Raw genomic sequence first — 27402 nt, 5'->3', positions numbered from 1 at the left:
ATATATATATATATATATATATATATATATATATATATATATATATATATATATATATATATATATATATATATATATATATATATATATATATATATAATTCCAGGGTGCCTCTGAACAGGCCAAAGTCCTCCCTACTGCTGCTGAACCTTAGCTAGCCCTTGTGTGCCTGGAATGAGGGAACGGCTTCCTGCTCTGCAGTAGCTCAGCCTAGACAGTGTGATTGCCAAGGCCTCCAGAAGAGGGCAGACTGCTTTGAGCAACTGTGTCACTGTGGCCACCTTGCCCTTCTCCCAAGCAACTGCCGTGGTTGTCCTTTTATTTTCTCTTCTCTCAAATGGACCTGTTCTCCTCCTAATGGCTTTCTAGGTTCTAGGATAAAAATCCAGATGCTGCCAAGAAGGGTGAGGAATTCTTAGAGAGGACGGGCCCTTTACTTACATCTCTGCCATGAGGCCCACAGCTCAGGGAGGTTCTCAGCTTACCAATTCTTCAGTAGCAGCTGGGAACTAATGGCTGACCACAAGCCTCACTTGGCAATGATCTTACCCACTTCCCTAGAACATGGGGTGGGTACCACATTGGGGAATGATGCTCAGAAGAATCACAGGTGACATACCAAAGAGCCACAGAGTATCACTTTAGTAGACAGATAATCATAAAGTTCACGCACACTAGCAATATTGCTGATTTTTTGAAAAAGCCAGAGAAAGATTTCCAGTGGTGATGGGAATGGCTGCTGCAAGGGGCTAAGCTAAGGAAAATGTGGGGACAATTGCCATGTGAACGATCCATTGTCTTTGCTGGGGCAATGAAAGTGACACTGCTGCATGAAACAGTCTAAGATACTAGCAGTGCTTTCATAGTAAATCCCAAGTAAAAATCTGCACTCAGGATCTTGTTTCCACACCAGGACTGTGTGCTGTGTTAGTGTTTGCTATATAGCTGTAAAGGCTCTCTTGCTAGCCTGTTCAGAATTAGCAGTTTTCTAGGGCCTATCCAAGGAGTTTGCAAAGTACCAGCCCATTCTTAAGTATTTCACAGTATGGGGAATTTAAAAATAAATAGCAGACTGTATAATCAGCTAGACTGCAGAAAGTCTTAAATTCTATTCTGCATAATCAAGTCAAGACACAAAAGACACATGTGAAACTGTATTTTTTAACCTATAAAACAACATAATTCTTGTAGTGGTAAAATGTGCGTATGTTTATCTCACTAACATTTAATTTGCAGTAATCATCGTTTCTGTACTTGTCTTATAGCTTACAAAATAGTCTGCAAAAATAAAAGTAAATAGAATGACTGTCAATAAATTAAACCATTTTCTCCAATCAAACATGGTTACACAGCTATTTCTCTAAAGCCGTGGTCCCCACCTCCCGGGCCACAAGAGCCTCGGCAGCGGGCCGGGGCTCCCTCTCCCCGTCCCCCCCTCTGCAGCGAGAAACTTGCCAGGCCGTGAGCAAATCAGCCGCCAACGCAGCCGATTAGCTTGCGGCCCGGCAAGCTTCTTGCTGTGGAAGGGGGGGAGAGGGAAGCGTGGCCGACAGCAAAAACACACATGCGCGGACCTGCCGCACATGTGCGTTTGCACACAAGGGGGGCACAAATGTGCACGTGTGGCAGTTTCGCGTATGCGCAGAGCCGCCGTGCATACGCACTTGCACCCCTGGGAGTGCAAATGCACACATGTGGCAGGTCAGCGCATGTGCATTTGCATGGACCCTGGGTCGCCCTCTCCCCCCACCCCCTTGGCAGCAGCCCGCAACGTGAAAAAGGTTGCAGACCGCTGCTCTAAAGAACATGTGCTGGGAAACTTAGAGTTGTCTCTGAAAAGCCTCATACCTGGGATGGAGGAGAAGTTGAGAAAGAGGTGGTGCAGACTTCTTGAGAGTCTTCTACTGATGGGTATGTTACTGTGGCTTCCTCGCCACCTGTTCTGTAAAAACAGGAAGAGATACATTTTTAAATGGGACTATTCAGTAATAAAGTGCAGACAGAGAAGGACAATGTAGCCAAGGATCCAAGTGGAGTTGAAAGGAGAATTATGTAGGAGCTCTAACTCTTTTAGTACTGAAGAAAATTCTGCTGGGGTGATTAGGAATTTTCAGCTCTGATTTATCCAGAAATTTTCCCTAAAGGAGGAAGAAACACGATTCTTCCATGTTTCATCCTATTTTAGAAGACTTGTTTTCTGGAGGAAGAGTCTTGATAAATCTATTCTATGAAATAGCTTCAGAGATGGATTGGTAATAAAAGACAGTTTCATTTCTTTGCCTTTGTTGTTGGTCCAACTATTAAGCAAATGTTAAGGAAAGAAAACTATTTCCAGCCCTTGATCTAAGTTTTGTTTATTACAATGTGTGAAGAGTTCTGAATCATGCATGCTTTCCATCTGATACACAAGCATGCAAATCCAGAAATGGACTTTTATGTTAGCTTTATCTTGCATGTCATTTGGTATAGTAAGATGTTTCTTCCTTCACAGTGGTATAATCGGGTAAATCATTAATGATGCAAAAGAATCTTCACATTAACTAGCTAAAGTGAGTGTGAGACCTCTGGGCCATATTCCATCCACTAATCACTAACAGGAGAGGAAATGCAGACTGTTCTCATGCACTCCATATAACAGCAGAAGCAGGACTGGCATCCATTTCCCCACCCAGCACTGCATGCTGTAAAGGCTCTATATTTGAGGATGACTGTGCCTTTATCTATTAGTCATGTTTCCTCACCTGTAATTGCAGGGGTGCATGGGTGAGGAGCTGGGATAGGGACGGTCCACAAAGTGGTCAATGATAATCCCCATGATAGGTGGGGTCCTCTCAAACTGCCTGCAATGCAACAAGCACATGGTGTTATTCATAAGACTCTTCTCCCTTCTCTGCTGCAACCCCAGTTCTGGCAGCTGGGCTACTCTTTGCCTCGGGTATTGGGGAGCAGAGCATCACCAGAATTCCACCCTGCAACTCCACACATGAACAAGGCATTTGGTGGTTTGGAGTATAACTCAGTTACTGAAAACCACCACACAGCAAGATCTAAGAACCCCAGGCTGTGTGCTTAAAAACTGTCTTTCTGAAAAGATGGTTTAGCTTGACTATGATTTCCTCACCTTGTGGACATGAAGGCCAAGTTGATTCTGTAGGCACAAGACAAAGTGATGGTGCCCAATGGAGTTCCCACTGTTCCAACACGGACTGTCTGAAACCCTACAGAGGCAGAAGAGCAATTGGCAACATAATAATCATCATTTTACATAAATTGTGCTCACTTCAGCAGCACATATACTCATACGGAAACGTAAAAATAACAGTATTTACATTTTACTGCTTTTCTCCCTAGTGGATACCTAACACGGCTTGCAAAATACAATTTTAAAAAATGAACAGAAAAAACGAGTGATTTCCAGCTTCCTTGAGTGAAAAATCCTCTTGCTAAAAATGGTGCAATGACACTAATTTCCTGTCCTGTTGTTGCTCCCTAAAGCAACTTAAGTACTACCTTTATTCTGTTTTTCCAATTAATTTCTTATTCTGTATTTCTTCTCTCCCCCTCCTATCTCTCCCCCTCCTATCTCTCCATTTTAATTGTTTATGAAGCTAATATAAATTGTGTACAACACAATTTGTTGCCCAAATTGCCCAAACAGACCTTCTCCTAAGCCACTCAGCTGAACTTCTCCGAAGTATATCCTATAAATGGGGAAAAGAGAGATAAAAAGTACATTAGATGTAGGCTATCAGGCAGTACAAAGCCAGACACAGTATGAATGATTATGTGCTTTACAATCTGGATCTTCTCTTTCACAGAGAGAGGTGAGAAAGAGTAATTTGCCCCAGGCTATCCATAACCGGGCAGAAAATTCAAATATACTGTAAATATTTTGATGAGACAACTGTTAATTGGTAAAAAAGATTAACCAGAAAAATCCTAGTCATACTCAGAATGACTTAAGGTTTATAATCTCTATTGTTCTCCTACATGACAATTTAGAAGCAATTTCAAGACCCACTACCCAAGCAAGATCTGTAGTAATCAAAATTCATACTCATTAAAAAGATATCCAGCTAGATCTCTTACAAAATAAAAGAGGCTGAACTATTTATATCATACCTATAACCACCCTTCCCCATATATCCAGAAATATCATTTAGGATGCAATAGGTAGGTCTTTTATTGAAGAACTAGATTTAAATACTTGTAAATACAACGGGAGCTAGAAAGGGTGGAAGGGAGGAGAGAGTTGTGGAGAGAGACAGATCTGCAAGGAGGGAGAAAAGAAGGGAAGAATGCAGAGGGGGTGGAAGGCAGGTGTAGGGTAAGGAGGTGGGCCAGAGGTGGCCGAGTTAAAGAGTGAATGGAGAAGAGAGGGAGGAAGGTAGCAGCAGATGGAGAGGAGTGAGGGCACAAAAGAAAGAGAAAGATGAGTAGGAGAAAGCGTTCATGGTGGCTGGAGGGAAAGAAGGCATGTAGAGCAGAAGAGTAGTATTAGTGGCAAAGGGGAATTAAAAGGGCCAAGGAGAGGTGGGGCAGATGGCTTGAAAGGCTCAGGGAAGGCATGGGGAAAGGGGGGGCGCAGCATTTATCATCTGATGGTGCAATTTCCAGCAAGGGGGCGAAGGGTCACGTCCCCCGGAGTTGGCAGAAGGTGGGTCACTCACCGTTGATTGGGGGAGTGGATGGGGGTAGGTGTTGGAAGGGCAAAGGATTTGTGCAGACAGCTGAGTGGGCAGTTGCCATGACAGAGGCTGCCGGTAGGCAGGGCTCAAGGCTGCGCAGAGGCGTGGGGGGAGCAGCGCCGTGGAGACACCAGGCATGTCGAGGGTTGGTGGAGGCAGGGCGATAGATGTGAGTAGTAGACCCTGGGAGGGTAGAGCAGAGTTGGCGTGGAATGGCAGCAGCATGGCGGATACCATCTCAGGCCACCCTCAAATGGAGTGTGGCGCAAAATGGCATAGTGATGATAGGCCAGCAGGTAAGGAGGAGGGGAGTAGTTGGAGGGAAGTTCAAGTATGATCGCAATGGTGGCACCCCATCACTGGCTGTCGGCAGGGGTTTGTGAAATGTACAGAGCGAAGCAGATAGTGGAGCGCCCCTTTGAAGCAAGTAGAGCTTGTTTTGGGGGGGGGGGGAATTGAGATGGCTAGCAGCGGCATGGCGGGCAAAGCCCTGGGTTCATGTGGGCGGTGCCTTGCGTCAGCGTGTTGTCGGTATTTGGGGGGGAGGGCATGTGGGTGGGGTGAGTCGGTGAGTGAGGGGCCCGGCGCCATTAGACCAGGCTACTCCATCAGTGGCACCACTTCCCCAGAGGCTACAGACGGGCGTGGAGGCAACCCCCAAGGACCACCCGTAAAAGGGCATCCCAACGTCAGCCGTGGCATGACAGCAACTGAAGCCACGGGGTAGCGGGGCCGGGACCTGCACTCGCTGTTTGGTCAGCATTTAAGGGGGGGCCCTGGGGGTTGATTCTGCGGCGGGCCATGGGAAAGCAGTGCAACAGCATGATTAGTGCTGGAGGTAGTCGCAGTAAAGTGGCAGTGGTCCCAGAGGTCCGCAGGCAAGGCAGGCATTGGTGGTGTGGGGCTTGTGGAGGAAGCGAGGAGCGGCTCCTATCCCTTGTAGAAGGGAGGCAGGGTGTCGTTGTCCTGGGCTGTTGGGGGGGGAGTACAGTGGTCCATGTCAACAGAGAGCTGCCCCAAAATCAGCGAGCTTGCAATAGCAAGCGGGCCATTGGGAGTGGCGGTGTTCTGGAACAGGTGTTTCGCCAGAGGCGTGAAAGCGGCGGGCAGGCTGGAGTGAAGGGCAACAGCTGTGGGAGGGGAGTAGCGGTTGCATGGCCACGGAGAGGACCCCAGGCCTACCATAAGGAGTTAAATCTGCGGGTGAGCTAGCACAGGAAGGTTGGTGATGTATGGCGGCTTCCCAGTGCACACCACTAACCCCACGTCCTTCTCAGCCAGCGGCCAAGAGCAAAGTGATGGCGGCACCTCACAACGATCCCTGTGTGGGGGGGATCAGGAGGCACTTTGCACCTCCCAACTGGCTAGAACTCCCGGATTGCCTTGGCCTGTCCAGGCCTTCACCCAGATAGGCCTCACCCACTCTCCATCCCCAACAGCCTTAGCCAAATATGATACTGCTCCCCGAGCAGTTAAAGATGCCTTTATACACTGTTGTTTTCCAGGGTTTACTTGTGGCAACTATTATTATTATTATTATTATTATTATTATTATTATTATTATTATTATTATTATAGAAGTCTATAAAGCCTGATCCTCTAAACTGGTCAGCTCATGTTTTCTTGTGCTAGCATTGCACTAAGAATGGAGAAGTAAACTGAAGCCAGGTCCTCCAGCCATTTTTGTTCAAAGAACAGAGTAAGAGCTGAGGGAGAACAGTTTAAGAGCTGCATTCTGCAGGGGGTTGGACTAGATGACCCAGGAGGTCCCTGCCAACTCTATGATTTTATGAGAGGGAGATACAGTATTGCTAAACAATCTCCATAATTTATTGGGGCTCCTACAAAAGCCCTTCACCCAATTATCAATAGAAGACAAAATATATTCTAATCTGAATTATACGCAAAGCTCTCAGAGGACCAGTACTTGCAAACAGGACTTAAAAGTTAAACTTTTTTGAGGTTTAATTCAATTTCTGCAGTGCAATTTGAAGCAGGCTACAGGAATTTGGATATTTCACAAGCCAGAATGTGCAAATAAGAATAATGAAATAAAAAAGGTTACACATTACAAATGTTGGTCAAATTTTAAGATGAGAGATGAAGGGAAAAAAATGGGGGCCCTTTTTATACGAACACCAAAAAAAGGAAAGGCAAAAGCATATCTGCTGGATGCAAATGAAAAGAAGAATTTAAGCATATGGGTATATTATTAGAATAAAAGAAAACCGAAAGATAGATAAATCTAAATTAAAAGTGGAGGGTGGAAAGGACACATATGTGCCATAATTCTATTGTTTTGATGGAATATTGGAGTCCATATTACCTGTACAATATTACATATTCATGACCCTGTTTCCTTGACAGTCTGTAGGCAGGTGTCACCCTGGTTATGGCAAGTAAAGACTTCAGCAACAGAGATAGCCTGTTATACACAGTGTAGGAAACTTTGATTTCTTTATCACATCTAGAAAGCAAACAGAAGCAGTTAGTTCAACATTCTTAATGAAAAGGTAAAAACAATAGCAATATAGACTAGGCTTTCCCTTAGAATGACATATTACAGACAATTGGAATAACAATATATCATTATGGTAAAAAGTTATGGCATACAAATCTTTTCATAGTAAGGGAATCAATATATCTAATTCTCATCATGGTCCATCTGTGGATACTTGCATCTAGTGACTGGGACCAAGCAAACATCCATATCTTTCTATAAACTGGAGAAAAGCCCAGTTCTGCAGAAAAATCTGAAAGTTGACAAAAATTATTCTGGGGGTTACAATCCCCATAGTAATAGAAGCAGTGCCTGTTGCTTTAAAAAATAAAAGCCTTCTTGGTGGTTCTGTGGGGTTGCTAGACAACCACAACAGTAGCACCAGCCTACAACTCTTGATTTCTGTCAATAAAGACAGGGCAAGGGAACTTTGCAGCGCTGTTTTGGCCTCTGAGGGAGGACTCATCTTGGCCGAGACCAGATGCAACCACCAGGCAATTTGCTGCCATGTGACTTACATGACTCATCTAAGCCTGGCTGCTTACTACTGTTCAAAAACTGTCACCTCCTGAAAGTTGGCACTGTATAGTGGTTACAGTTTAAGACTAGGAACTAGGAGACCCAGGATCAAAACCCCACTCAACTATGTACAGAAACTTGAATCTTGGGCCAGTCACACATTCTTTGCCTAATTTATCTCACCAAATTGTTGTGAGGATAAACTGGAGGAGAGGAGAGTGAGGCAGGCTACCTTAGGTGCCCTTTGTTGAAAAGTGGGGGATATAAATGAAATAGTAAATTCAGTTGAAGTTGAAAGCCGGATAAAAGGTAGGTTGCTCGGCAGGTGGGAAACAGAAAGAGGGAAAAGGAAGGAGGGCTGTCGGAGAAGAGAAACAGGGCAAGTGGACCATCCCAAGGCCTTGTGAGTTCCCTACTGTCCAACTGGTTTGCTTTTTAAACATCTGTAGCAAGAGCCTCTTGTGGCACAGAGTGGTAAGGCAGCAGACATGCAGTCTGAAGCTCTGCACATGAGGCTGGGAGTTCAATCCCAGCAGCCGGCTCAAGCCTTCCATCCTTCTGAGGTCAGTAAAATTACCCAGCTTGCTGGGGGGTAAACGGTAATGACTGGGGAAGGCACTGGCAAACCACCCTGTATTGAGTCTGCCATGAAAACGCTGGAGGGCGTCACCCCAAGGGTCAGACATGACCCAGTGCTTGCACAGGGGATACCTTTACCTTTACCTAGCAAGGGTTGCTATACCTTCCTTGAATCACAAACTAAGACTCAAAATCACCAAGCGCTGACTCAATGCAATTAATCTGGTTCCTGTTTCTGCTGCAAAACTGTAAACAGTGTAAATTAGCATAGGTAAGATGGATGATTTATATTGGAAGCTTTCTGCCTTCTAATAATATCTAGTCTTTTCAGAATAAAGTAGATTGATTTAAATAATCATTTCTATATGTGATTTTAGGCTGAACCAAGTCTCTAATTTTGTAATTCACATATTTCCTGAACAACAGTGTATGCTAACTGGTTGCAAAATTTATTAAAACATTGATCTGCAATTTTAAAAAGACTATACTCATATTTAGGAGAATAAGTATGGCCCCAGAGAAGCACGCCTGGCCTTGACCTGGGCTTTTTGTCCTGGCCCCGACCTGGTGTAGTGAGCTCTCAGAAGAGCTGTGGGTCCTGATGGAGCTGTCTCAGTTCCACAGGACCTGCAAAACGTAGCTCTTCCACCAGGCCTTTGGTTGAGGCTGGGAATCAGAGACAACTGGAGCCCCTCCTCTGGCCAAGGCTATACCACTCGGCAATCCTACACCTGTGACGGTTGATTGTAGATTGGGGAAGGATTGGGGATTATGCCACCGTTTTATGGGTTTTTATGGGTTTTATGGTATTGGGGATTTATGACTGTTTTAATGGAGTTTAAATTTGTTTTTCATATAAGCCACCATGAGTCTACTGAGAGCGGCAGGATGTAAGTCCAAACAAACAAACTAATAAATAACTCCAAATCGGTTTTCATGCAGCATGCATGCACACACCCAACAGTAGGGTTGGGCGCTTCGGTGCCCAAAGCGGCTGGTCTCTCCCGGTGCAGCCAGCGCTACGCGGGGTGGGGAGGCGCGGGTGTCAGTGCCCCGCAGGCGCACACACACACCTGTGTTGCGGAGGGGGAGGCGCAGGCATCAGCGCGCTGGTGGGCGCACACATGAACCGGCGTGCTGACGCCCGTGCCTCCCCTCCCCCACCTCGTGGTGCTCGCTGAGTCGGGAGAGACCGGCCGCTTCAGACGCCAAAGAGCCCAACCCTAGTACAGGGAGATATCAGCTAAGATATAGGAAAGCTAGAGTGAGATTAATGGATTTCTACTTTGTGCTTTGTATACATCTAAGGACACTAAACAGTACTACTTATAGGGCTAAAATACAGTACAGAGTTAGCTATTCAACAGATGTGACCCTGAAAGATCCTTGAATAAATCTCCCCAGCATTTTAAAGGACATTACCAGCCATAAGTTCTGGAAACTGTACCTGTATCTCCCTGCTCCAGTAGTTACTCTTATGTCCATCAGATTTGTATTAGTGGTAGATTTTTCTCTTAGGATAACATTCCAAGTTATTTCCCTTATTTGCATTTTTGAAACATATGTAGAAAGTGACTAGAAATTAACCCATAAAGAACCATTATAATGAACCATTTCTGGAAATATGTTAATGCCAGACATTTTTTGTAGAAGAAATGTCTGAAACTCTGATCATTTGCACATAACAAAGATGCATTTTACCCCCACTTTCCTAGCTGTTTAAAAATGCAGGCAGAGAAAGAAGAAGAGTTGGTTTTTATACCCTGCTTTTAACTACCAGAAGTGGCTTACAATCACCTTCCCTTTTCTCTCCCCAGAACAGACACCCTGCGAGGTAGGTGAATCTGAGAGAAGAAGAAGAGTTGGTTCTTATACAATGCTTTTCTCTTCCCGAAGGAGTCTCAAAGTGGCTTATATTCACCTTCCCTTTCCTCTCCCCACAACAGAAGGCTAAGAGAGCCCTGATATTACTGCTCGGTCAGAACAGCATTATCAGTGCTGTGGCGAGCCCAAGGTCATCCAGCTGGCTGCATATGGAAAAGTAGGGAATCAAACCCAACTTGCCAGATTAGAAGCTGCTGCTCTTAAACACTACACCTAGGTGAAATTCATAGATAGTGTACCAGGCCTCTTATAAAGTTAGTGATTGACAGCAGCAGCCTAAACAATTACACCTTTCTAATCCCATTGATTTAGGGTTGCACTTTAAGAAGTCATGACATATTTACTTCCTGGGCAAGAATCAGCAGCACATACTTACTTCTCATTCATTTCTAAACACCAAATTTCCAGCTCCATGGAATCCCCCTGCGATGAAAAAAAGGAATATTTAAACAAATAGGTATAATTAAATCTTAAGTGCATTTGTGTAAATAGATTTCATAATCCCCAACATAGTATTTGGTGGTCAAAAGGAATCCCTTCTCCTGTTTCATCAGTGGAAAAGCTGGTGGTATTCAACCTAATGGATTCATGGTTGTTTCATAAAAAAATGCATGGAGCATATTTTGAGTAGTCACATGTGAATAAACTAAATTTGATGTGAGCTGGAACTAGATTTTTTTGCCCTTGTAGGGTAAACACAACTTTCTTTCATCTTTGTTCTTCAAATGCTGACTTCTTCACCAGTTTGTCTCATCCTCCTATGCTACAATAATATAATATTATTAAACAATAATATAATAATTAAAAATGAACCACTGGATGCTTTCCATGAAGGGTCCTCTGAGGACAAGGTGAGTGATTCCCTCCCTCCAGTCATGAAGGCAGGAACAACTTTCCCCCTCTTCCTGTCTCTGCTGTGGAAGTCACCCACTTTCTCAGTTCTGGTATTTCCAAAAGCAGTTAAAGTATCCTTCATAAGCAGAATAAAACACTTCAAAAGTAGTAACATGGAATAAGAGAAACATGTAAGTAAAAAACAGGACAAGAAGAAAATCTGCAGCTAGCTTGATTGACAATGACTTTGGGATTTCCTCCTTTCCTAAAATGAGAATGATTCTTTACAGTAAGTATCGAATGGTCCATTCTTCCTCTGAGGCAAAGGACATCTTGTTGGGACCTCCCAGAACAGTGTCCTCATACTCAGGGTATCATAAATTACTAATCTAGAATATGCTGGAGCACTCTTCTGCCAAAGACAGTGTTGGTTGAGCTATATGTTGGTTAAGCTATATAGTGCCTAAAGAAGGCTGAGATGGATGATCACATTGCTGCTTCACAAGCTTCCTCCGCTGCAGCATGCCTGGCATACATTAGTGGCAGCACTCCTCAATGAACTGTAATCCCAGGTGGAATCTCTAATTTGTGGAGCTTGAAGTCCTCAATGATACAGGCCTTAAATGAATTGCTGAGGGTTTTGGACTGGAGAAAGTCCTGGAGGACGGAGTAATCGTGATGTTACAGGCATCCCGGTGATTGGCATTTTGCACCATATCCAATGCTTCAAATGTCCAAAATCCATCTTCTTTAAGAAAATATTATATATACAATAATGAGGGATGCCAAGGAAAGAGGACTCCAAACAGAGTCAACAAATCACCAGAAAGCACATTGTGAGTACATGTAAGAAACAAAGCAAACAACAAACAAGCACATTTCAAAAATGACAACAGTAAAGAATACCAGTTTTGTTTATGCTTACCTCAGAGGTTTTGAGAGAGATTTCCACACACATCGACCTCCCAACAGCAGGAAGCTGTCCTGCCAGGGCTTTTTTTGCTTCATGAGTAACTTCTGGTATGTCTTTGATTGCCAGGTTGAACTGCAAAATGAAGACTGGTTTTATTTTACAGAAATGTGTTTGAGAAACCTGACAAGAACTTCAAGCATAAAATCCGCTGGTTGTTCACACACTGCACATCACTATAGCCGTCCTGTAGTTTCTCCAATTATATTGCTGTTAAACAGAAAGACAGCTCCTTGCCATTTCAGCTTATTAGATCCTTTCAAATGCCACAAGCATTTAAAATCTCCTAAACAGGAAGCAGCTAAGAGATAATTTCAAGTACTGTTTCAATACAGTTTTATAATTACTGTTGTGAGCCATGACAGGAACGATTAGTGAGAGAATCAGATAAAAATATCTTAAATAATAAGCTACTTGGAATTATTACATTTCTCTATTTAGACTCACAAGAGGCTGGAATCTTATGGCATGTGAAAAAAACAAGTACTAAAACATGGGAATGTTTGAAGGGATATTTTTTACCCAATCAGAGCCTGTTGGTGAGGATGATGATCGAGTACAAATCTTTTCTCCAAGACGGGCCTGGACAATCACTTGTACAGTCTGAAAGGAAAAAAAACGTATTTTATTTGCTTCATTTAAGCTTTGCCTTTCTCCTCAGTGGGAAACCAAAAATGGCCAATGTCTTTCTCCTCTCCTAGGTTTCTCCTGGATCAGGCTAAGAGTGTGTTTATCTTCTAACCAGATATTTTACAGTTTGGGCCTATTGGACCTGACATTTTTTTGATTCTCTCCAGGATCCCAATACAGGCAGATTTAGATCTGTTTTTTCCCCCCGGAAATTCTGAGGTTTTTTGGGTCAATTAGAGCCAAACTGAAAAACACTTTGGGGGGGGGGGCAGGGAAAGCAGCAGCAAAATTGCTAAATATCAGCTGGGGCTCTTTGGGGTGGTCCCTTTAAACTGGACTGGCCAAAAGAACTGACCAAGCAAGCCAATCCTTAAAAAAAAAAAAACCTCTCCCCACAGGCCTGCCTGGGGCTCTGTTGGTAAGCCTGGCTTAAACTGGACTGCCCAACAGAGTGCACCAATGAGTTGATCCTGCGGGGAGAATACTCCCTGCAGGCTCTACTGGGCAGCCCAGTTTTCACTGGATTACCTGACAAAGTCTGCCCAGGAGCCAATCCCTGCTGGCATTGCTGGACTATCCAACAGAGCCTGCCAAAGCTTGGCTAAAGAGAAGCTGGCCCCAAGATCTGCATGCAAGATCTGCATCCGGGCCGCGAAGGCCATGGCTCCGGGCCGCGGCTCCCTCTCCCCGCCCCCCCCCCCCCCGCAGTAAAAAACTTCCCAGGCCGCAAGCTTGCGGCCCGGGAAGCTTCTTACTGTGGGAGGGGGGGAGAGGGAATCAGGGCCGCGCCCGCGCATCACGCAGCAAAAGTGCTGCGCATGCGCGGGTGGGCAGTTGCCCTGCCGGTCCCCAGCCTCAAAAAGGTTGGGGACCACTGGTTTAAACTACTTCAAACTGAACACCCTAATATAGGCATGAGGTTCAGGATGGTTGGAGTCTAGACAGAATGTCCTTGAAAAACAATTTATTTATATCCGTATCTATGAACAGATTGTCTATAGTTCCTCAACATCTTAATAGGCTACTGACAGGACAAACGCACCCACAGTTAAGAGACAGCTGAATGGAGAAATACCACTGTATCTCAAAAATAGTTTATTTCTGGCTGCTCCATGTGATTTTATTCCATATCTTTACGAACTATTAGAGTTAAAGTTGAGTTCAAAATGCTGTTAATACTTAAATTCTGTACCACTGTATGAACATGGGCACACAGAAAACTACAGGGAGTTCCAGTTTTTACACCATAAATGTGAAAACAGTGATAATTATGCAACAAAAACAACAACAAAAATTACCTTTAAAGCAAAAAATTTGATGAACTTGTCCAGGTCCTTCCTGTCCTGGGAACTGAGATCAGTGTCCATTGCATATGGAAGCCTGGAATAGAGAAGAAACATAATCTAGGTTTCTAGATTATGATACTATGAAATCCTATAAAGAGAATATAAACTAATATCTTATTTAATGAAATGACAAACTATCTGTGTGCTTTCAGAATGAATTCAGTAATCACGACAGGCACCGAACACATTTCATTTAAAAAAACAAACAACATTTCATTGTTATATACATCCTTTAAAACCTATTGTATTTTTACAGCCTAATAAAGATGTTCATAAACTACCTTGTGCCTTATCAGGACTTGAAGATCATCTCTGCTGCTCTGCTAAGAGAAGATGTACAGCTGGCTGCTTGGATTCTGTAGAGGTGGGCTGTATCACTTCTCCCATGGGGTGGACTGCTGATGTAGAAGTTAAAAGCTCTGTAGACCATTCTGCCTCTTTAAAGGCAGGGAAAGAAGAAAATCCTCCCTCAATAACAAATCTGTGTGAAAGAGGTCTACAGAAGCTTTATTTCTGCTTTACAGTCCTCCTCAATACTTATCAGGAGTGGCTTTTATCCTCTCTGCCATTAGTATAAGGCTGTCGTTTTAAGATCCTGCCTGTACTTCAGCTATTCAGTGGGCGACACACAGAAGAATCCCAGTAAATGCTGCTTCCTGGACCTATCATGACATCAAACAAAGAGTCTAGTGGAATAAAACTAAGACATGTCATACTGGCTGGGAGGCACGAAATGTGGTTGCCACTGATGGATTCCCTTATGAACTAAGGCCGTATTCTCTTCCTATTAATAATCCACAAACAATGCAAGATTTACTCCAAGTAGAATTTACAGTTGGCGTAATGACTGAAGTGTGACTAGTGAGACAAGAGGCTGTTGAGTGTAATCTCCTCTGCCATAAACTCTCTAGGGATCTTTACACAAACCAGACATCCCAATTGCAGTAAAATGAAATTAATATTAGCCCTTCTGTTCTTTCAATGGCATGGCTTTATTGGCCATAGCCTTAAGTTTAACCACATTAATTAAAAAATTAATTCCCATCCCCTTTCAATTCTCCCTCTTCAATTTTCTCATCAAAAAACTAAATTGCCTGAAAGGATATGGGAATATAATGTCACAAACCTGCTAAAATGGAAAAATGAGCAAAAGGCAATGAAATATGAGATATTTTTTGTTCTGTACTCATGTTTATGTAAATATATTGTTGCCAGTTGAGAATACCATGCAGCTGACCAAATGAACACTAGTCCATGAAAGCTTATCTGTAACCGCTCCGCAGTATTAATAAAGCCCTAAGGGCAAGTGGGGAGGAGAAAGGGGCGGGCGCCATCTGTGATAAAAATTCGGAGGGGCAAATCAGGAGCCACTCACTCGGGCCCAGAGTGGCCAATGGGGAGGCGCGCTGACTCCTTCCCCCGTCCTGTACTCTGCGCCTCGCTGCGGTGGAAGGAGTAGGCCCGCCGGGTCCTCAACGCGGAGGCCCTGCTTCTGCCCACCCGTACAGCCTCCCACCTTGCCCGGAGAAGGATTCCCCTGCCTCCAAGCCTGCCTTCTCCCCACTACTCCAGGAGCAACTGACTCCTTCGCCCGACAGCCGCTCACCCCACTGCCACCGGGGAGGCCCACTTTGCTCCCCTCCCAAGCCACCCTCCACGACGAGCCCACCCAGGTACACGCCTGACCCCCGCGACCTGACAACAACCCACCCACCACCATCCTGCCGCTCTTCCTACCCCACAGAACCCCCCCCCCAAATCTCCCTATCCGGTGCTCCTTCACGCCACCCCCAACCCCCCACATGAAGCCCCCTTCTCACCACCCACCCCCGACGCCACCACTGCCACGCTCTACCCCCACATGCCCCAACGCAAACCTTCCCCCCAACCCACCCAGCCACCTACTCACTCACTCCGCCCTACTTACGATTCTGCCCGCCGAACCCGTTCTCCCCCCAGCCACTCTGCGACCTGCCAGTGCGGTCTGTGGTTAAAAAGGACCAACAAAGACTCATGCAACAGAAACAGCAAGTACACACGGGAGGTGATGCTACCGCTGTACTCTGCACTGGTTCGGCTTCACTTGGAGTACTGTGTTCAGTTTTGGGCACCTCAGTTGAAGAGGGATGTTGACAAACTGGAGTGTGTCCAGAGGAGGGCAACAAAGATGATGAGGGGTTTGGAGACCAAGACATATGAAAAATGGTTGGGGGAGCTTGGTTTGTTTAGCCTAGAGAGGAGATGACTGAGAGGGGATCTGAAAACCATCTTCAAGTATTTAAAAGGGTGCCATATGGAGGATGGAGCAGAATTGTTCTCTCTTGCCCCAGAGGGACAGACCAGAATGAATGGGATGAAATTAATTCAAAAGACATTCCATCTGAACATCCGGAAGAAGTTCCTGACAGTTCGAGTGGTTTCTCAGTGGAACAGGCTTACTCGGGAGGTGGTGGGTTCTCCATCTTTGGAAAATTTTAAACAGAGGCTAGATAGCCATCTGACAGAGAGGCTGATTCTGGGAAGGCAAAGGGGTGGCAGGTTATAGTAGATGAGCGATAGGGATGTGAGTGTCCCACATAGTGCAGGGGGTTGGACTAGATGACCCATGAGGTCCCTTCCAACTCTGTTATTCTATGATTCTACAACAGAAATCACATTTCCCTTCATGTGTGAGCTACACTTGGGGGGGGGGTGCACACCATATATACCACCAGGTTGGCTCCTGATTGCTTTAGCATGTATCACACAAGGAAATAAATTACAACATGAAAGTTCTTACACATTACAGGGAATACTGCAAACAGATGCAATATGAGGTATACACCTAAAATTTCCTCAACATGTGAAGCAGCCCTGTTTTCAATTTCGTAGTAGACTGCCTTCCTTGGTACATCAGGAAGCTTCGTGGCAAGAAATGGGAACTGAGACAAATAGAGCAAGGACAAATATTTGAAATATCTCTAATCTTTTCTATTTTTGAAACTTTTCTAAACTTTATTATGTAAAAAAAATCTTTAAAAAAAAGGAATAGCCACAGTTAAACGTTACAAACATAAGCGTGCAATATCAAGAAATACCCAGACATAATGTGTCAATACCTAAACATGCCCTTGAAATAATCAAGAGCTACTTCACTAAGAAATATCAGTAGCTAAGCTCCTACTTAAGCATTGTGTAAACTTCTACATATATAGCTATTATTACAGCATGAAATTCAAATTATATAATAAACATATTTCCCCCTTAAATGGTTTTATTTAAGTAGGAGTTAAGAAGATGAAAGAATACATCAAAGGGCACTGAGTTTTAACCACATATTAAATAAGGGAAACAGACAAAGAAAAAGAAATGCAGATGTACAGTCAACAGAGAAGTAGTGATAAATGAGAAAAACTGCAAATTATAGTAACAGGAGAAAGATAATTCCTGTACAGAGGAAATGTCACACATAAAATAACCCTATCCGGTTTCATAAGTAAATACTAATGTACGAAAACACTTCATTTTTACATCTCCCACTCTTACTCAGACTCAAATTCGAAAGCTCACACCTTGAATAAATCTTTGTTGGTCTTAAAGGTGCCACTGGACTCTGGTATTGTTTTATTGTGCTGCCTCAGACCAACATGGCTACCCACTTAAATATTTCATAGATACTAATATATTACTATCTTTAAGAAAACAGAAGAATTTGAAAATAGAGTTTTAAGGTATATAAAGCATTTCTGGCTTATTTTTCCTTGTTTCTCGCTTGGTGTGAAATATAAAGAAGAAAACTAATAAATGCTGCGGTAAATTGAAGGGAAAGAACAGTTAAGTTCTTACATTTATGTTCATTTATCTATAATCACAACACCCAGTAATTCTAACCAGACTATATGAGGTACTTTAAAAGTGCAAAGTACCATCTAATGTATTCTCATTTCTTACACTTATGTACTACCATTCCTCCATGGAGGTCACGGTGAAACACGTTGTTTTGTGTCAAACAAATTCTATAAATAGAGTTGGCTGGGTGAAAATGACTGACCCAAAGCCATCTACTGAACTTCATTGTCCAAATGAGGATATGAACACAACTTCAAGTCTCCCAACAGCTATACCACACTGGCTGCCCAGAGACAAAGTTGAAGTCCATAGGGGTCAAACCACAAAAAGACTGCAAAGTATGCTGTGTAAAGATGTAGCAATCTGATCCTGAAAACTGCTTATAGCATTAGATCTAATTTAAACATGTCCCTAAAAAGCAGATCAAAAAACTTGCACAATGGGGCCATGTTCATGTGTGGGGGAATTTCCCTCAAACCTGGGGAAATCCTTAGGTTTTCAGAAAAAAAAATTGCTCAAAGAGAAATTGAAGGGGTTAATCCCCTCCCCCAACAGGGATCTCACAAAATCATAGTCTGCACTGTGTGACTGCATCACTACTGAGGCAGCAGAGCTTGGGCATGGGCTATTCTAGCCAAGTGCATGCTGGAGGAAAGTTTCATCAGCAAGGAGGGGACAAGAAGGGGCTGGGGAGAGATTGCAATGGGTGGGATGGGATTTCCCTTCCCCCATGAGTTTCACAGGACCTCCTTGCTTACAATGTAAGAATTTGTAAAGAAATATGGTTCTGTTATCGCAACTCTTTAAAAATACAGCTTTCTACCATTATTATATCATTTAAAAATACTTTACTATCACCAGGTAGGAAATTATAGTTCGGACACCTTCAAATATTTCTCTTTCTAGACAGTTATTTTTTTTTAACTTTCATTCCTTCTTTCCCTTTAGGTTCCAGACTGTATAAGATTAATTCAAGTGAATTAGAATGGCAAAATAAGCAAACCCTACAGAATTCAGTGGGACTCACTTCTGAATAATAATGATTAAGCACACTATTATGTTAACAAACCAAAGTATGTCCCACTCAATGAGATTTAGCTCTAAATATAGCTAAACTTATGCTAAGTCAGCCAAATGGTTATATGGTCAATAACATATTTTTATTTCAAATATTTAGACTAAACTCATCTGCAACCAATATTCTCTATAGCTACTTTCCCAGAACAGTCAAAAACTCTAGTAAAATGTTATCAGCACTGCAGTGCTGTAAATAAAATTTCAGTTTTACAAATTCATAAAATGAAAGCAACTGCTATAGCCACACTCACTGCACATGCTCAAACCTAACCTAGTTGCTCGACTTAAACCTAAGGGTATGGACTAGAAAAGCCATCACATCACATGCACTGCATCACATCCTAAGGTTTTATTTTCAACATAAATAGTATTGCGCAAACAAGTACTGCACCTGGAAACAGAATGTCTTCATGGCCTAAAAACTCTCCTTAGCACCCTTGGCTACCAACCTATACTTTACTCCAGCACAACCCTATGTGGGTGCTTTGTGTGTGGGTGTCTTTTTATCTGCCTCGATGATTACCTGCAGGGGGGCGGCTGAGGAGAGGACTGGGGGTCTCATTCCGGGGACAAGCCAGAGAGCTAAAGACGCACTCTCTGCATGGCCAAGCGCACCGCGGCCGCCCAGAGATCTCCACTGCTCGCCTCGACTCAGGGGGCTGGAAGACCCCTCCTCGCCCTCCTCTGGAGCTTCCCGGTTGCTCGGTCCCGACGGAGGACTCGTTATCTCCGGCCCAGGAGGGCGGCGAAAGGCCTCGTTTATCAGAAGTCAGCTCAGCAAGCGAGGCGGGCCACTTCTGCCGTGGGGAGGCTGCTCGTCCAGGCACTCCGGCTCTCGGCTCTCCTCAGGCCGCCGGGTCCGCGATCGGCCCACTCGCGGCGTCTCCCGACGGGGGACACTTGCCTACTCCCGGCCCCCGAGTGGGCATTCGGCTGCGGCGGCCTCTCGCCTGCCGGGCTCCGGTACTGGAGGGCAGCCCGCGCAGCCTCTTCGCGGGGGGGCCGTGCGCCGGGGCCGGAGAGCTCTCACAACCGCGGCCCCTGCCAGGCGCCCGCAGCTTCTGCCGCCGCCATCGCTGCTGTTTGTTTTCATCCGCTCAGGGAAAGAGAAGGAGCCGTCGGTGCCTCCGTCGCGGCACTTTCCACTCGGGGGGGGGGGGGGGACACAAAAAAGCCCTACCCAGCTTCGTTTTCCAAAGTGAATGCACAGCCTGGTCGGAGCAAGCTGCGGCGTTGGGTGCGGACTCAGCGCGCCCAGTTCCAGGGTCTACGAGGAAGTCCGGTCTCGTGAGGAATCTGCTTTCGCGAATGAGAAGGCCAGGCCTTCGGGAGCGAGATCAGAGCTCCGCCTCGCCGTCCGGCCGCTGGGTAGGGTTGCCGGGTTGCCCCTTGGCTGCAGGCGGGGGGCGGGGGGCGGGCTAGGATTGCCAGTTCCAGGCTGGGGAGCTCCTGGAGATTTGGGGGTGAAGCCTGGAGAGGACAGGGATCTCACGAAGGTGGGATGCCAAAGATCCATTTTCTCCGGCGGAAGTGATCTCCGTGGCCTGGAGATGAGCTGTCATGCCAGGGGATCCCCAGATCCCACCTGGCGGCTGGCACCCTTAGCGCTGGGGAAGGACACTGCGTGGGGATCAACTTCCTTTGCACCACTTGGTATATTTGCGGCCCAGAGAAGGAGGTGAATGCGCAGCATTCTCCTTCTTATTATGTCTGCTTTTTTCCTGCGCTCTTTTCCAGTTTCCATTTCTTTCCCTCCCCCCTTGTCCCCTCCGTCATCTGTACATTCTTGTTCCGAAAACCACTGTCCCCATGGTCTGCTCTCCCACAGCTAAGTATTTCTAGAGGAGATAGGCTTCATTTTACAGGATCTTTTTGTAACCTCATAGTTTGGTATGGCACCCGGCTCATTTTAGATAGCTCAACGTAGTTCTAGTAATCGATCATTTTGAATAGTTGATCTGCTAGCTCCCCTAAACCATGGATTTCCCTTGAACCGTTTGTTAACCTGTTGGCCTCATGACTTGCCCTAAACATCGTTATGATCTCACTGCAGATATTTTCTCTCTACCTCACCTTTAATTTTATTCAAGGAATAGGCTTTGTAACTAAGACAAATTTTACATGTTTCCAAGTATGCTTTCATCAAATGGCTCACATTAATTAAGGGTAGGGCATGCCTGCCTTTAATGATGCTGATGTCATGGAGATACATTCCACCCCCTGCCAGAAAACACTACTTTCCCCGCTCTTGCTCTCTCTTTTCCTAACAATCCATGATGTAAATGCTACAGTGCAGCTAAGGAAAGGGGAAAGGGCTTTTAAAAGCTAAGCAGAGAGGCAGAGAATTTGCTTTTTTATGTGCAAAACGTTTGTCATCTCTCTACCATTGTGGTAGAGTTGATAAAATGTTTGCCTGTAATCTGGGAGGTTGGATTTGAATTCCGACTTTGCCATGAAAGCACGCTGAATGACCTTGGTTAGCTATAAATGAAGTAAATAAAATAAAAGTTAGTGGTAGGACCCTCTGTTCTGTGGAACTTTAAATTGTTGACTTATTAACAGGTAATGTCATTCAGTTGCTACTAGGAAAACATATTTCCTTCATCTGTGGAGAAACTTGGAAGTGGAAATGGGACAAGCAAGCCATTGGAGAGACAGCAGCTTAGTAATTGGAATGTTTTTTTTTAGTTAAAATTCCTCACTGTGATTTGAGAATCATAAAAAATATGAGTGAAGGGGTACTCCAGGAATCAGGGCTCACAAAAGTGTCCCAGGAATAAGTGTGTACTCTCTCTTTCTCTTGATCTAACTGCTGATCAATATACTGTTTTTGGCAAACAGTCTCCACTCTACAGGTCATTGGGCAATCATGTGATTGAGCAAGATAAAACTTCAAAGTATTGTTCCCCCCCACCCAGAATATCTGGACAGCCCATTCATATGCATTAAAACTGAATGTCATTAGGATGTTGCAAGTAGCTTCTTTCAATAATAAGACAATGAGCTGCTTCATAGGGCAGAATGATCCGGACATCATCCAAATTCTTGTAAAACTGTTCAGCTTACCTGCACAGCCCCAACTTACCAAACCCCAGCCTTAGGGCGACTGAATACTTTTCAACTATGGACGGAACAATACACGATAATGTATGTTCAGATCGATTTATAAATTCCCCTTGTGGCTTAGGTATGTTAAGCAAAATTGTGACCTTGAGGTATCTCTTATGAAAAAAATCATACAAATGAAGAAAAACACTAAGTATAGATACCATGTTTACAGCCTTTACAATGAGGTTCTTTTTGAACTAAAGCATTATACATTTGGAAGAAAAATAGCTGAATATGTACCAGATTATCTCTGCAATAACTACCATAGGGAGGAATTACAGTTACTTATTCTAGCTAAAATTCCCTGTGGGTAAAATGTCCTCATCACTGAACTTTTATTGAGTGGTAAAATTTTGGGGATAATGTATAAAGTTGCTTAGTCCTCTTCAAGTACTCTTCAAGTACTTCCAATTAAAGTGGGATTTTTAAAATTCAGATACAGTGTTATCAAATCAACATTTTATTCAGTGAATTTGTATTGAATTTTGCTACTTTCTAAAGTAATTGTATTGATTTTTGTGCTTTATTATTATTTTATATATATACTAGTAATAAAGCCCGCTGTATGCCGAATACAGTGGGCGCTAGAAGCTTACCTTGTCGGGCGGCGGGGCTCACAGCGGCGGCGGCTCTCTTGGGCGGCGGCTCTCTGTGTTGGCGGCCTGACGCGGCGAGAGGCGTGAAGCGCCCCTCGCTGCGTCAGGCCGCCGGGCAGGGAGTCCCCGGGCCTCATCCCGGACACATCCCGCCCCAGAAGCCCTTATCGCTTTATTTAGTCCATGGCGCCTGTGGCGCCACGGGCGGTGTTCATATATATATATATATGTTATTGTTGGACTGTCACCAAATGGTTTCAGCAAATCAATCATATTTAGCAAGATTGCTGCCTTGTGAGTAAAAATAGCACAACTAGGATAGGGGCATTAAAAGGATTTAAACAATCAGACCACATACAGAATTTGAGAAAGGCTATATATGGCTGTTGAACACAGGCCATGGATATAGAGGAGGAAAAATGGCATGAATAGGGGTGTCATCGAGATTGTAATAGTCTGGGTTCTTTTCTGCAATGAAAGCATAATATTGAATAGAGAAATTGCGTAATAAAACATAGAGCACGTATCTTATCCAGACACATCTTATATGTATAATCAAGACAGAAAGCAATATTATTTAGGTGTAACTTTGATTCTATAAGATTGGAACTCCCTTATATTTCTCAGACCACCACTTTAACTCACTCTAAATGTATTTACTTGCTTAATGACAGGCTGGGTCCTGATTATGTTTATACAACAAACTCTTGTAGGTCTATAGTGCTATTACATGTGCATATTGCCTGCAATAAATAAATAAAATCAGTTCGTAGAATTCTGGAATTTGGATAGGCTCACATCACTGAGAATCTTGTGAGAATTAATAATTTATGGAACAAAGGTGACAAAAAAGCAGTGCTCCATTTTTCAGCACTTCATGTTTCTAAAGTTACCTTATTGACTTACGTATTACTAGTTTACATTTACGCTTGATGCCTGGTTTAGCCAGTTAATTGTATGCATCACTTAAAAATGAAGCACAAACTTTTCTAAACTTGCTTAACGGGTTCTAATAACATAAACATAGAACTCTTTGCTTATGAATCATGTATTATACAACTACAAGTTTGTATGTGACCTCAGGAAAATACTAATTGTGTGTTGCTACAGTGTGAAATCTGTTCCATGACCTTGTATAAAATTATGTAAAACTTCAAAATGTTTCCACTAGAACTTTGCCAGAATCACTACCATGACTCATTAGATTCCTGGCAGAAATTCATAGCAGGGTTCCTTGGAGATGTAATTCTCATATTTTCTAATTAAACTTTATCTGGTAAGAATTCGATGTATTAATAGAACTGTGGGAACATTTATTATCTTGCGCTTTCAATAGTACATGAATTGCTTGCTTCAGTTTTGCAGCAAGTAGATTAAGAAAAGACAAATATACTACAGATCATAGATTAATAAATTAATTTTAAAGTCTCTTTCATATTTGAGAAACCTGCCAGATTAAAGATGATAGTAGCAAAAGACAGGATATTTTCTTCTATGAAATGAATTTCCCCTTTTCTGGCTGTCATGCAGGTGAGTTTAGTGAAGAAAGTTCAACAAGAAAAGAACTGACCCAAAGATACCTATGTTGACCATGGCTGTTCCAATAGCAGTTCTTGATTGTGATCTCCTACTTTATGGCCGTGGACATAGGACACTTGATCGGTTCAAATTGGAGGACGTCACTGATGAGTATCTACTGTCCATGTATGGCTTCCCACGTCAATTCATTTACTACCTGGTGGATCTTCTAGGTGCCAGTCTCTCTCGACCTACCCAACGTTCCAGGGCCATCAGCCCAGAAACACAAATTCTTGCTGCCCTAGGTTTTTATACTTCTGGCTCTTTCCAGACTCGTATGGGAGATGCCATTGGCATCAGCCAAGCATCTATGAGCCGTTGTGTTGCCAATGTTACAGAGGCCCTGGTGGAGAGAGCTTCTCAGTTCATTCATTTCCCAGAAGATGAAGCATCTGTTCAAAATCTGAAGGATGATTTCTATGGGCTGGCAGGTATGCCAGGAGTACTAGGACTTGTTGATTGTATCCATGTAGCGATAAAGGCACCCAACGCAGAGGACTTGTCATATGTGAATCGAAAGGGCCTCCATTCTTTAAACTGTCTGATGACATGTGATGCCAGAGGAATGCTACTTAGTGCAGAAACACACTGGCCAGGCAGTCTGCAGGACTGCGCTGTACTCCAACAGTCAGCCCTAAGGAGCCAATTTGAAGCTCGCCTTCACAAAGATGGCTGGCTTCTAGGTAAGTTCATTCTGGCAAATGAGCTCTTTGAAAGACTGTTCAGTAGAACATCTGTGTGGCTTACCAACATGTAACCTAATAGATCTTTTGTATCATGAAACTCTCTAGCCTCTACAAATATCATTAACTTATGAAGTATACAAAATTGCTAAGTGCCATATAACATTTACAAAAGATAAAGCAAATTGGTCCCAGCTACCTTGGTAGCTGTAAATCTTAGATTCTTCAGAATTTTTATTTACAAATGTACCAGGTTCTTTCAATTGGATAATCTGGTAAAGGAAATGTAGAGAGAACACTACACTTAGTTTCTGAATTTATTTTTTTATTTTGTGATACATCATTCTTTTTATTTTGTGATACTTGGATTCCCTTTGCAAATACATTTTTGAGTGGATAGTTTTACATATTACTCTAGATCATAAATGGACATTTTCTCTGAGACCGTTTTATTGGTTACAAGTCAGAGGTCACAAACGAATTTGTTAATAAGGGGTGCAAACCTACTTTACTGTCATGTTCTTGCACTTGTGTCCTAGTAGTCTGTCTCTGGGCTGAAAATACAAGCAGTCATGTTTGTCCATCAGAAAGAAACGTGAATTATGTTGAAATGCCCTTTGTGTTCTTTGTTGGAACTCTGACATCAGACAGTTTTGTTACCAGAAATTGGAGATGAACTGAAATATAATGTTCCTATTTGGTTTCTGACCTTTCTCATTTTTATTTCCAATAGGTGATAGTTCTTTCTTTCTTCGTACTTGGCTAATGACCCCATTGCATATCCCTGAAACACCTGCAGAATACCGTTATAACATGGCACATTCGACCACTCACAATGTCATTGAGCGAACATTTAGAACAATGCGTTCTCGGTTCCGTTGCCTGGATGGGTCAAAAGGCACCCTGCAATATTCTCCAGAGAAAGCCAGCCACATTATCCTGGCTTGCTGTGTACTTCATAACATCTCCCTGGAGCATGGTCTGGGATTGTGGTCTTCACCAACTGTGGGACAGATTGAGCAACCTGAGGAAGAATATGAACATATGGAATCGCTTGATTCTGAAGCTGATCGAGTTCACCAGGAATTATTGCTCACGCATTTTAGCTAGCCAAATGAGATACAAGTCAGATTTAAGAGAGCATGAGAATAATATGAATTATAGATCTTGATTTTCCTTTAAACTTAGGAAAGTTAGAACTGGAGAATTAGCACAGTAATGAAACTTTCATTTTCCATTTGGGGAACATTTTGCATCTTTGTCTTGTCCTTACTGCATCTGAGTCCCTGAATGTTTAGTATTTCAATATGTGCTCATGTTAATTTCATCATTATTGGAGGACTGTTAATCAAGGTTGCCAATATGAGATTAGAGTGGACGATGGTACTGGGAAAATGTTATGATACCTTGAGAACAGCAGAATAACATCTTGTGTACAGTGCAAAAATGACGAACATTCCTTTTCCGCACTATGCATTTTCCACTGTTCTGTGCCTTTCTAAAAGTCCCATATCAACTGTATATATGTGATAGAATGGTGAAGAATCCTTTCTCTCATGCAAAATGGTGATTTTAATGCTGAAATATATTTGCTTTTTTAAAGGTCTTATACCCATATTTATAGATGTATAAATAGAAGGAAGATTCTAAAACTGTATAAGGAACATTAAGATAACAAATGTTAAATGAGTTCATAGGCTGGGCTCTAGAACAGTGTTTCCATGGGCACAAGTGGTTTTCTTCCCTCCTACTGCAACCCCAATGCCTACTAAAATGCTCTTCCTGGAGGACAGTTCCCCCCCCCCCCATATTTAAGGAAGCTTCAGCAGGAGGGAGGAGGTGAGAACGTTGTGGTCGGCAGTTCTTCAGCCCTGGAAATACTTTTTCATATCCAAGTTAAATGGTTGTATTAGCTGCTTTTAAATTTAAGTCCATTTCACACAGTAAGATGAGCTGCACTATCAAAATGGATGTCCTTGGTCTCAACTCCCAACTTTTGTTTTTTTAAGCATGATCTCAAATCTTGTCATAATAAACCTGCACTGCTGCAGAAATGAGTAACTTGAGCCCCTCTGATTGTATCTAAACATAGGCAGTTGGCAGAAACTCAATAAAAGCAGATAGACTTGTTCAAAAAGAAAGCAGTAGAACCACAGAGCCTCGCTGTATACCTAAGGAATGAACACAAAAAGGCAGAACATTCCTCTAAAAATATTACTCTGCAGTCAACATAAGTGGAAAGACTTAAGTGTCACTATTCCATTAATTGCGAACATTAATTGGGATATAGGAGGTACACACAGGCTCACAATCTGCTCTGTGGTTCAGTTAAAACATGGGCTGATTATTAGATAGGCAGACAATGTATGGAGGAAAAGCAGAGTACATTTCTTCTCAGTGCATTCGGCATCCATAGACGCACTAAATCAGGTGCCATGTACATTTGTGGCTGAGATTAAACCACCTAGCATGTGTTTGGCCAATGGGCAGGATATGTCCCACCATGGCAGTGTCCTGAAATAGTCTTTATTTTGTCACAGAGTTCAGAAGGAGCTTCTGAGGAAGGAAGCAGCTGTCATCTC

At 43.4% G+C, this 27402-nt stretch overlaps 2 protein-coding genes across 12 annotated transcripts in view; one reads left to right on the top strand and one right to left on the bottom strand.

The window, feature by feature from the left end:
• Positions 1–19955, bottom strand: part of ATG13 (autophagy related 13) — a 36761-nt gene extending 16806 nt beyond the window's left edge. For 2 of the 9 annotated variants that reach the window (XM_077322353.1, XM_077322356.1), the window contains exons 1-10: positions 19379–19954; positions 13903–13984; positions 12497–12577; positions 11930–12049; positions 10547–10593; positions 7015–7155; positions 3661–3701; positions 3122–3218; positions 2742–2840; positions 1849–1942 (exon numbers count right to left, since the gene is read on the bottom strand). In XM_077322353.1, coding sequence (XP_077178468.1) covers positions 1849–1942; positions 2742–2840; positions 3122–3218; positions 3661–3701; positions 7015–7155; positions 10547–10593; positions 11930–12049; positions 12497–12577; positions 13903–13971 — 789 coding nt within the window. In that variant the 5' untranslated portion in view covers positions 13972–13984; positions 19379–19954. Of the gene's footprint in view, positions 1–1848; positions 1943–2741; positions 2841–3121; positions 3219–3660; positions 3702–7014; positions 7156–10546; positions 10594–11929; positions 12050–12496; positions 12578–13902; positions 13985–14231; positions 14388–19378 lie in introns of all 9 variants that reach the window. The other 7 variants (XM_077322359.1, XM_077322357.1, XM_077322355.1 and 4 more) reach the window with 6 other exon arrangements.
• Positions 19956–20090: 135 nt separating this feature from the next.
• HARBI1 (harbinger transposase derived 1) lies at positions 20091–26881 on the top strand. Of its 3 annotated transcripts, none has more exons than XM_077322366.1 (3): positions 20091–20223; positions 24090–24820; positions 25554–26881. In XM_077322366.1, exons 2-3 carry the CDS (start codon positions 24142–24144, stop codon positions 25928–25930), a joined length of 1056 nt encoding a protein of 351 aa, XP_077178481.1. In that variant the 5' UTR covers positions 20091–20223; positions 24090–24141; the 3' UTR covers positions 25931–26881. The 3 variants fall into 3 exon arrangements, with proteins under 3 accessions (XP_077178481.1, XP_077178483.1, XP_077178482.1); XM_077322368.1 differs by lacking the exon at positions 20091–20223 and adding an exon at positions 20286–20533; XM_077322367.1 differs by lacking the exon at positions 20091–20223 and adding an exon at positions 20564–22042.
• Positions 26882–27402: the final 521 nt, after the last annotated feature.

This window comes from Paroedura picta, chromosome 2, assembly GCF_049243985.1.
Source record: "Paroedura picta isolate Pp20150507F chromosome 2, Ppicta_v3.0, whole genome shotgun sequence".
In the NCBI taxonomy this organism is placed as follows: domain Eukaryota; kingdom Metazoa; phylum Chordata; class Lepidosauria; order Squamata; family Gekkonidae; genus Paroedura; species Paroedura picta.
Note: the sequence above shows the minus strand (reverse complement) of the source record. Positions and strands in the feature narration are given on the sequence as shown.

Bases quoted from the DNA above. Each gene is read 5' to 3' on its own strand.
- HARBI1 (XM_077322366.1), top strand. From the start codon at position 24,142: ATGTTGACCATGGCTGTTCCAATAGCAGTTCTTGATTGTGATCTCCTA. The intron at 24,821-25,553 runs GTAAGTTCATTC...TATTTCCAATAG, and splicing joins CAAAGATGGCTGGCTTCTAG to GTGATAGTTCTTTCTTTCTT.